This window comes from Dermacentor variabilis, chromosome 1 (assembly GCF_050947875.1).
Source record: "Dermacentor variabilis isolate Ectoservices chromosome 1, ASM5094787v1, whole genome shotgun sequence".
In the NCBI taxonomy this organism is placed as follows: Eukaryota; Metazoa; Arthropoda; class Arachnida; order Ixodida; family Ixodidae; genus Dermacentor; species Dermacentor variabilis.
Genome location: NC_134568.1, coordinates 211,741,910 through 211,752,922, shown reverse-complemented (window position 1 = coordinate 211,752,922; position 11,013 = coordinate 211,741,910). Strand labels below are relative to the sequence as shown.

The 11,013-nt window shown below is 44.2% G+C and overlaps 1 protein-coding gene across 1 annotated transcript in view; it reads left to right on the top strand.

Annotated features, from left to right (window-relative positions):
- The window catches only part of LOC142592512 (uncharacterized), a 40,457-nt gene extending 30,052 nt beyond the window's left edge, over positions 1-10,405 (top strand). The window contains exon 6 of the mRNA XM_075704012.1: positions 3,534-10,405. Coding sequence (XP_075560127.1) covers positions 3,534-3,785 — 252 coding nt within the window. The 3' untranslated portion in view covers positions 3,786-10,405. The remainder of the gene's footprint in view (positions 1-3,533) is intronic.
- Positions 10,406-11,013: the final 608 nt, after the last annotated feature.

Below are 11,013 nucleotides of genomic sequence, written 5' to 3'. Positions count from 1 at the left end.
TGTTAAAAGGAGGTTTGAGTATACATGATGCATTATTTTGTTTGTACTGACAATATAGGTGGTAGAAATGAGAGCTTTGCCAGGATGCAGAAAGGTGCTAAGAAAAAGGGATGTCGGGGTAAAAGAATGTGCACAAGCCTCTGACTTGCCTAAACTTGACCATGATTGCAACAGAAAGGCAATTTTGGCCTTATGTTTATTACTTATGCATAACAGTGCGTTTAGTACAATACTCATTAGCTTGAATGTGAATAACGATACATCAACAGAACAACCTTTACACGGCTTGTTTTATTTAACAGCAAGTGTGCATAACTTGCAGCGTAGGTCATTTGTTCTTTCTGTGTAGGTTTTTATTTCCATGTTTGCTGCAGATTTAACGATGAACTCTCTGTGCATGCACACAAGTAGCAGAATTTATGGCAGATAAATTTCTCTAAAAATGTTCTACTGGCCATGGCTCCATCAGGAGCGTCATTATAAAATAATCCCTCATTACAATGAAGTCAGTGGGATGGCGAAAAATTTAGTTGTAAGCAGTAATTTGATATAAGCGACCACTCAAGAAAAGCTAAAGCATTCGAGATTTTATTGTGCCACAACTCCAAGGAAGTCAAAATACAGTGTATTCAGTGAAGCAAAACTTCATTCAGGTGCGAAAAAGGCAGTGAGCTTTGGCTGTTTCAAGTTCTTACCGGGTGTGAGCAACTCGTGCCCTAATTTGACCAAGCATTGCATGAGGTCTTGGTCGCCGCCCATGCATTCAACCTTATTTCGCAGCAGGCGTAGGTACTCCGCGTCTGCACCATAGTTGCCACTTCGCATGGCTCTTCATCTACTGGCTCTTCATGCTCGACGGGGCCACCAGCAGTTTCAGTTATCTCTGCATTCGTCGCTGAGGTGACCACAGGAGAGGCAGCGTCAGCCAACGCGAATGTCTCGAAGTTGCCTTCTACCTTAATATTGGTGCCATGAAATCGTATGAAATGTAATCATATCAATTGAGCTTCTACTGGCTTGTGTTTTGTATTTCTGCTCACATAACCCTCAACTGCCATTCAGGGATACGTGCAGGGTGTCTACCAACCTGGAAAACCGGGAATTCTCAGGGATGTTTAATATTCTGGAAATACTCAAGGAAAACTCGGGGAATTTGTGCTTCTATCAGAGAAAATTAGCTGTAATCTCATTTAAAGGGAACGAAAGTCGCGCTAATGCTGGCTCGGGGGAAATATAGGAATCATAACGAATCGTCTTCGACGCTGTGTCGTCGACTGGAGGAGTTGCCAATGTACAGTCAACGACCAATTTTCTGGACTCCCGATTTTTGGGGGCATGCCCGATAATGCAGATGGCTTCATGGCACCACCACATACCCCATAGAGTTAATGAACATCTGAAATTTCGAACGCAAGAACCCTTCGCCGTCTGATTTTCCAGATTTTTTTGCCGTGGCCGAATGTCTGAATCGGCAATAATCAAAGCCACCACCGCTGTTTTGATTATCTCGCTGCCTCGAACCGGCGCCATCGCACGCAGATCCGCTGGCAGCCGTAGCCACCATCGCGGGAATGCTAGGCCTAGTTGCTTCGATGTTTGCTATTAAGGTTCTTGCCGTTCGGTGCCCTATTTTTCATCGAAAGAATTTGCCGCTGTCAGCAATGGCACCGACTGCGCCTTTGTAATCCTCGCGATTGGCTTCGAAGCTCGGAAAGCACGGCGCGTTGCATAATGCCGGTTTCCTAAACTCAGCTTCGCCTCAGTGCACCAGTGTTACGTGGTAAAGCATACACGAAAGTATTGCGGTGAAGCATAACAAGTGTGGCAAGGGGCAATTGTCACGGGATACAGTACGTATTCCTTAACTATACACGCGTGCAACCGCCATCTCCTGTCACAGTATGAGCACCGATATGCCTAATAAGTGTACTGGCAGGCCTTCAGAGCTTTCTCGGGAGTGCCTGTGGCAATTTTAGCCCTTAAGGGCAGTAAAAGACATGCGTTCATTTTGTCGGACATTTCGGCGGCCCCTAGGGCGCCCGAAAAATGGAACGTTGACTTTACAACTGACCAAGAGGATGCTTCAAATAATCTTTGGATGCTTCAAATAATCTTTGGGGCGAACGCGCAGCAGAACGAGGACGAGAACGGAAAGGACCAACGCATTGAGAAATGAACAGGAAAGGAAGTGTGCCGCCTCCTCTTTGAAGGAGCTTGAGCTCAGAAAACAAAATGTTGGCTGACACCTAGATGCAGTTGTCCCTTGTCCAAGCCATAATAAGCTCTTTAAAGCAGTGAAACGCAACACTGAGGCATCATGCGCGGGCTGAGGCTATGTCAGGACAGTTGAGGTTGACTTTCCAGCTGCTGAGAGAATCTCACTTGTGACAAAGTTTGGGCCTTGCACCAATGAGCTTGCTATCAATTGATAGAAATAGCTCATTTTCAAAAATGTTTGCTTTTGTATGCATCTCTTTTTATTCGTATTTGAAAATGTTTGACTCGATTTGCAATGGGCTTTACCATAGTTTTCGAAGATATTTTATTCGTTGTGCATTTTTATAACCCCTCCCATCTGTTTTCTTTTTTGAATAAAATAAACACTACTCCTTACTATTCAAACTGAATTAAGTCATTTTATTTTTATTTTTTAATATGCTTACTAGAGAGTGACAGCATTGTGCGACATGGTGTCAGCCCATCTCGACATAAAACAAAGTTCAGTGTTACTCAGGAAATGTTGCAAAAGCACTCTGGGAAAACCTGATAACTCAGGGAATTTGAAAACCTCAACTTGGTAGACACCCTGCGAGTGAATAAACAACATGTTTCAGCTTTTTTCTGCCTTTTGTTTCATTCGACCTGACAGAGTTTTGGCAGTCCCGTCAGGATTGAATCAACGGAAGTTCAGAGTTTTTGCCTGAGGATGTTTTTTTTTTTAACGATATGCATATATTTTGCACATGAAGGTTATCAGTGCTGGATGGTGACTGTTGGCTTCATGTTGGCTCTGAGGCCAGTTTTGTACTTTCGTTTTAGGTACAGTGCATCAAAGATGCAGATAGTTTTTCTGTGCTCTGTGTCTTCTGTTTTAGTTTGCATAAAGTAGTGTTGTGGGAAAGCTCTTGTGATTGCAGAATGCAATTTTGCGTACTGCAGGCTACCGTTATGCAATAATGCACTGCAGTAGCTCCATGGATATGACGTTGTGCTGCTGAGCACGAAGTTGCGGGTTTGATTCTGACCGCGGTGACCGCATTCTTATGGGAGCTGACTGCAATAACACTCATGTAGTTTGATTTAGGGGCACATTAAAGAACCTCAGATGGTCAAAAATAATTCGGAGTCCCCCACTATGGCATGCTTCATAGTCACATTGTGGTTTTGGCACGTAAGATCCCAGAATATATTTTAGGCTACATGGGAAGGCACTGTAAATCTTTGTCACTTAGCTTGTCCCAGTTTATAAGTTTCACATTGCCATATATGTAATGCAAATGAATTATCATTGTGTTTTCTTCCTTTACCTGCAGTCCAGTACATTCAAGAGCCACCTGCATCGCAAGCATCCAGGTCAAAGTGACAGCTTGCTCTTTGCATGCCCTCTGTGTTCATTCCGGACTGTGCGCGAAGACAACTACAAAGCCCACCTATCTGATCATAGTTCTTCAGAGGCACACTCGCTAAATGGAGCCTCAGCACCAGCTTCTGCCGAGCAGACTCCAAACCTTTCCTCAGCACTCACCTTGGGAGACATTGTTGGCTTTGCACAGTCTGCTTCATGAACCACTACTACTTTCAAGCTAAGCACTTTCTTTTGCCTCAATTGTACTCTTGGGCCTGTTTGCAACATTTAAGCACCATTTAATATCACAGAACGCTGCCAAAATAACTAACACACCTCAGATAAGTCTGCATAACATGTAATACACACCACCGCATCAGCATGTCTGCTTAATTCCAGAGCAAAACAGGCAGTTATGCGTGACCTGCTGTATTTCCATCACCTTGTGTGTGCTTTGGGTGTCAGGAGGTCCATCCCAGAGTTAAAGCAGACACACGTTAGCTAAATGCATAGAAGTCCTTAAGCTATGCGTGCTGTAGAACTACAAGCAAGATTTTCCACTTCCGTCGTACAGAAGTGCTGGTTAGTATGGTTGTCGCACTTTAGCAGCTTTGCTATTTTAGGTGAGCTCATGGCTTTCTTTATTCCTTTAGTTTTTCTCTTTCCCTCTCTGTGGTGAGATGCTAAAGACATGCGGTGAGAGGGTAATGCTCTGTTCAAGAGCATATTAAGAAAATGAATTTTGTGGAAAGCTGCAAAAATTCACACAGAATTGACTTGATTTTTTTTTAATAGGTTCATACTACTGTACAGTGGACGCCAACTTTTCGTTTCATTACTGTGTTATTGTAGAAAAAGCTGTCAGGATGCGCGTAATGCTTCAGTGTTCCTCATTTGGTGTTACACAGCGGCTGTATAGTCAAGGTTTATAGCAAAGGCTGCAACCAATGTCATCATGGAAACCACCTTTATGGTGCTGACACACTGTTTATTTATCTACATTCACAGAACTTTGGTGTGGCTTGCCATTCATGGTGCCTTTTCTATGATTCTTCTGTTACTAATTGCGGCATGTGCCTTGCTTTGATAACACACCTTTAGAAAACTAGCATGTGCTACAGCTCAGCTGCCTCCCTTGCTCACCGTGGATGAGAGAAACCGTGTTTGTCAGATCTGTAATGATAGTGCTGCTCCATGGAAAACAGTGAGCATCCCATTTCGCTTTCAGAATTGTTGCTTTGTCTAAACTGTTATCAGTTGCAGCACAAGGTAGCCACAGAAAGAAGGGGCTGTTACAAATAGCAGTGCATCACAGACTCTTTTTCTGCACTCCATGAGTGCCATACCTACTCTGTTGTAGAGTGCCATTGAATGCAGTCTGCACCTAAATTGAATGGCTAGAGAGGGAGAAAAAATGTGACACTCTCAATCAAAATGGTCACCCAATTTTGAACATAAGGAAAAATTCAACTTCCACAGTTTTAGTATACACCCTTTGACTTGCACACAGAAATTTTATGATTCGAATCGATTTTTCAGACCTGGTTGATTATTCGGATTTTCTCGTGACACTGCCATGTTTTCCATTTAACTGTTGTATAACAGCCTCTGAAAGTGTGGATGCCATATGGTGTAACTCAATTTTTTGGAGATGATGTGCATCACAGATATGGTGGCCATGAACAAAGTTGCTGCCAATCAGGTTGTCCCCCATGTGCCACTTTTGTTGGCGATGTGATTACTACATGACTTTTAGAATGCTGTAAGGCCGTCACTGGGAGATTTTTGCCAGAGTGTCTGCGCTAAATGTTCACCACTGGATCCTGTCAAAGTGGGGCTGATTAGGCTTATGTGTGTAGGCAGTATGGGCCTTGACAAAAATTTGCCGCCAGCTGAAAAGCAGCAAGCCATCTTAAGAAGCTCACCACTAGTATCTTCGCACCAGTAGACCTATTTGACAATTGGACTTGTGATCACTTGCACAGGCTAAACTAGCTGTTGAACCAAAGATCACAGATCGCTGCCGATCTGCTGCTGGCAACTACCATGAACACGTGGCAAGTTTGTGTGCCTACTAGACAGAACAGCAAGAGCTTGCATATAGGCAGAGAGCCACAACTGAATTTGCACGACACAGTCTAACCCGATTGCATCAAACAGCCAAAGTTGCACACATTTGCCTGCACTTCACAATAATGCAAAGCACACATTGGACTGCGTGACAGGCAATTGGGAAATGCATCTGTTGTCTCGACCATCGCGGTATTTCAAGTAAATAATAGAAAGCGTTAGCTGTGCATATAGAGTTCACTCGGCTAAGACTAGTGTATCCTTGCAATTTTCACACAGCTGCCCAGCAGGAACACCAGTGTGCGTGTGCACAATTTTCATACCGGCAGCAGACTGCCAAATGCTCCACTGCAGAGCCGATTAAGCAAAGTGTGATGATGTTTCAACTTTGTTTCTTTGTTGGTTTGAAGCCAAACTTACTGCACGTTGCTCGCCCTTCTGGGAGGCGTGGAATGACACGCTTATCAAAAGTTGTTCTCTGCACTGCCTGAACGCATGAAACGTGAGCAGATTGGACTGTCAGCAGAACTCTGGTAAAGCTGTCTATTATTTCAATGATGCAATACATGGGGGAAAATTCTGCAAATTTTGCATGCCCCTGGCATATTAAAGAGCAACCAATTTGATTTTACCATTGAAGTCCCCCCCCCCCCCTTTTTTCGGACTACCTGTTTATCCAGACATTTTTGCAGCCCCCTGCAAGTCTGAAAAATCAGTTGACGACTGTATATGCTTTCACAAGTCATGCAGGAGCATGGTAAGGGCTTTGTCCACAAATCTCGCATACCCGTGCACAAGTTTTATGCTTGTCTATGTATTTGTATATCTGTGGCACAACTTCTAGCTCAGAGTGGAGCCACATGCACACTCAAATAATAATGATAAATAAATAATTAAATAAAATGTATGACAAACAAATGGCAGTGCTCTCCAACCGTGGTTGAGATGTTTAAATCCATCAGGGGAGGGCCTTAGCAGTAGCTAGTCATGCAATAAATATTTGAACTACTAACTCCCAACTACTGTCTGTATGGTAACAGGTCCTGGTGTTTGTATGGAAAACCAGTTACAGTGGGGCAGTTTGTTATTGTCAGCATACCATTTGCAGTGAACACACTGCATTAGCCACATTGGTGCTTTGCATCAGTTTGGTAGGTGCACAGGTTGCACACAGCAGTGGTGCGCAGCCTCCATGGTGTCTTTTTGCATGCAGGAAAATCTTCTGTTGGGCAGGCTTAATGCTAATGACAGTGTACAGCAGCTAGCGTAACATTGTTTTATACTTCTAATGTGCATTTCATTTTAGTAAATCCCTCCCCTCCTTCCCCCAAAGAGATGTATCCGAGAATCAAGTAAGTACATAAGCAGATTACTTAATGAAAGAGCTCTCTTATGGTTTATGGACTAAAATTCTAGAAGTTCTTGGCATTTGGTGAGCATAAAAAATGCTGCAAACAACACCATATATGATATCAAGGAAGGTAATTAGAACAAGAAAAGGCTAGGTGATATGTTGGAAGCAGCTGAAGCATTCCATTTTGCCATTCATGCTGTCTGAATCTGCCATAGCTCTTGGCTCTACAGCTCTATAATATGAATTCTGTAATTATTGTGTGTATTCCTAGTTTTAGTTGTAGCGTTAAAGTCAGGCCATCCTTTATATTTCAGACATTTTGTTTAAAAAAAAAAGTGACATGTACGCAACTGCTGCACACCAACGATTTGCAAGTTTATTCTGCAATGGCTTTGCAACAACCTGAAGAAATTATCCCTGGAAAATGTGATTAGTTCTTGCTGTCTGCTGTGAGGGGCATTCCACAAAAGCAGTTTTGGTTCTGCTTGCAGGGACCACAGTTTTTGCCCCTAGTCTAGATTATGTCTCTGTGGCAAACTGGAATACACTGGTTACCTTGTGGCCTGGGCACTGAGACACTGCATGTGCCCGACTCTAAATGCTCTGCATTCTATTTGCTTGGTAAGGAGGCAGCAGGCATTGGTTGAATATTGGGCACTCTTGGCCATCATCTGATGTTGACTATGGATTCACTGCTGTGTGGTACATACGAGCTGGTGCCACGTCAGCCAGGCTGCTGTGTGCTTTTGTCTGCTGTTCCTGACAGTTTCTTATCTTGATATGATCCAGTTCATTCCATACTGCGCCCTTTTGGTATTTGATGAGCCACAAACAGTGTCCCCCAATATTATAGGGCAGGGCCAGTGTAGTGTAAGAATTCCTTTCATTCCATCCTATTCCTTTCTTATCATCCACCGTTCACAATTGGCAATCACGGTGATAATGTGGGAGGAGCGTTGTTCAGACTACCGACAAAGCGTGAAAAGGAACAGCATTGAGATAGATTCATTGCATAATCACAGCCCTAGATGCCAGTGCAACACCCAAGTTTTTGCAAAGACTTTTGCCCAGCCTAACCAGCTACCCCATAAGTCACTTTCCAGTTCATTTATATCACAGAGCTGAGGAAGCTGGCAGCAGGTTGTAATTCTGGGGTTGTCACCCCAGAAATTGTTCCCAAGGCGCAGGAATGACCATCAGTGACAAATTAAATTGTAGTTAAATTTGGCACAGTGTGAGATGTATGGGCAAGTGGGCTGCACCAGGATATTGTACTCAGGGGTAGAGGCTATGTTGGTGTGGCATTTTGATTATTTGTACAGTATAGAAACACCGGGTCAATGAGTGCTGTGTATCGGCCTCTGATAATCTGTCCTGTATTGCCGCATATATTTAGAGACAGGTTTGGTTGTAGAATATGTGAGAGGACCTGCAGCAAAGGTAGTTTACCTGAGGCCGTTGCTAGAGCCTGTGATAGTAATGGGTCTCCAATTGGGGTCCTTTCTGTTAGTTGAAGGGGTAACAGTTGAACGTGAGTATCTCCCAGGCAGTGGGGTTCATTAACAAATGCTAAAAGTACCAGCCTACTGGATGTATTTGTTTTCTGGTGTAGCTGACCATATTGGTAGATGTAAGTGTAGTCATATTTAATTGCTTAATGCACTAGTGCATCATCCTTGGTTACAGCACTTGTGGTACTAGCTTCTTTTATACCACTGTCTGCTAATAGGGGCCCCAGCAAAATGTGCTTGTGCCTAAGCAGTAGTTTCAGTTCTCCAGGAAAAGAGTCACCACCCAAGCACTTCATACAGATCGTTAACCAGCGAAGCTGAAACGTGCGGCCCCAGTGTTTATCACTGGAATAATCCTAATGGTTCATTAAACGACGGCTTGGTAGGCTGCTGGATCCTCGGTATGCAGTTGCTGCTTGTGCTGGGATGCACGAGCCTGTTCTTGTGCCCGGGCTGCAGCATCGGCACGGCACAGATGAGCTCGTTCCTGATTCTGCCCCGGGCATTGCTGATAGAAAGCTGCCTGCTTCTCAGGAGTATGTATGACACGTGGCCTACTCATTTCGGAGCTGGAGAGAAACTGCTGTGCACGCGCTCGGCTGCGACGGAGAGCAACGATGTCAATACTGGCGCAGCTAATCCAACACCACCTAGGTAGCACAGGGCCTTTACACTCTGATCGATGACGTCATGTTATCTGGCCCGACTGCCATAAAATCTAATAGGGATGCTCCCAAGTAGGCAACAGTAATTTTGACGTCACCGCTTTCATCACGCCAGCCTTGTCAATGGAAACTTCAAGCCAAGTAGCGTGACGTCATGGATTGGAGTAAACAGGCCTTGTGCTATCTATGTGGTGTTGGCTAATCGTGCGCCTCTCTCTTTCTCTTTCTTTTTTCATGCACATGGGGTTGCACCGGAGGAGTTTTCGGTGCACAGGCGACCTATAGACGGACAGGTGAATCGGCTAGCCATATACAGCTTCACAGTAACATAGGAAGGATTTCCAGAGTACTGTTCATTAAAGGTATATTCTATTTTTGCGCACATTTTGGTTAGTTGTCGCCATACTTTCAGCTTGTTGGTTGCGTGATCACACAGAAGCGCGCAGCTAGGGAGAGAGAGAAGGGTTACACGGCATGTGTGCAATCGTGTAATAGCTGAAAAAAGAGCGTGTAGCTGGTGAAAAACTGATCACGTGGCACTACTATATGTGCTTGGGATATAGCAGCTGTGCTTGCTACAAGATAGGCACTCCTCATAAAGCAGCGTAGCTCTGCCAAACCACTTGGTATCAACAGGTTGCTGCAGAGAGGGAGCAGTGCACTCGACGCATTGTTGAAGAGAGGCCAGTGATATTCTACTGTGCTCGAAGACAACACGCCTGGGTGCATTTTCACAAATCTAACTTACATCAGCAGCATAGCCCGGAGGTTCGTGCTGGAAATGCAGAGGCCGACTGATTGCAGAAGCAAAATTCAGTGCTTTGAGCTTGGGAGTTGGAGGCCTGGTGATTTGTTGGCTTAAGATCTAGTGCATTGAGTTGAAGCAGATACAAAGCTGTTGTGTCAGCAGCAAAATATATGGCCTCCAACTAGGGAGGCAGAGGCCTAGTGATTGCATCGACAATAAAATCCAGATATATGCTTATGCGAAGTGGAAGTTCAGTGGAGATAAGGCCAGGAGGCCACGCACTAGAACCAGGACAACGAGTTCCAGGCACCCAACATCGAGTTCGCTATAGCAAGACGTCATTTGAGGCAGTGGGCAGTCAACTGCTATGCGATTGATGTTTGGTACATATCAAGGGAGCTAGAAAACTGTGGGATTCTTCTTAAGCATAACTGCGAGTCGGCCTAGTTGGAACAGATTCATTATTTAACAACTTTTTGTGCACAAACAGACAGGGACAAAGAAGAGGGGCAACACAAGGACGAGCGCTTTCTAACAACTGGTTTTATTTTCGAAGAACTTCCTGCTTAAATACCCACAGATCTGCGCAGTCTAGTCAAACAGAGCACGCCTATAGCGCATATAACTCTTGAGATAAAATGTCGTGGACCAAAGCCACCCGGTCAACATAAAAACATAAAGGCGCATGTAACAAGCACTTACGATGAACATACGTTATAGATGTGATGACAACAGCGAATTTTCTTTATCCAGCAATGAAAGAGAAGGATGGCTGATGCATTTTTCCTTTTGTTTTTCAATCCAGTGCACTTCCACAATTTCTCTAGTGGTTTGATTCTTATGCCTATACAAAATTACGGTGCTACTAAGACACGGTGAGCAATCACGTTCTTGACAATGCGTAGCCAAATGCGTACCAGGGCGACCTTTCAGACTAGATAAGTGTTCCCTTAGTCTCATGTTGATGCATCTCGAAGTCTGCCCTACGTCAACACGAGACTAAGGGAACACTTATCTAGTCTTAAAGGTCGCCTTGGTACGCATTTGGCCATGCATTGTCAAGAACATGATTGCTCACCATGTCTTACTAGCACCGTAAT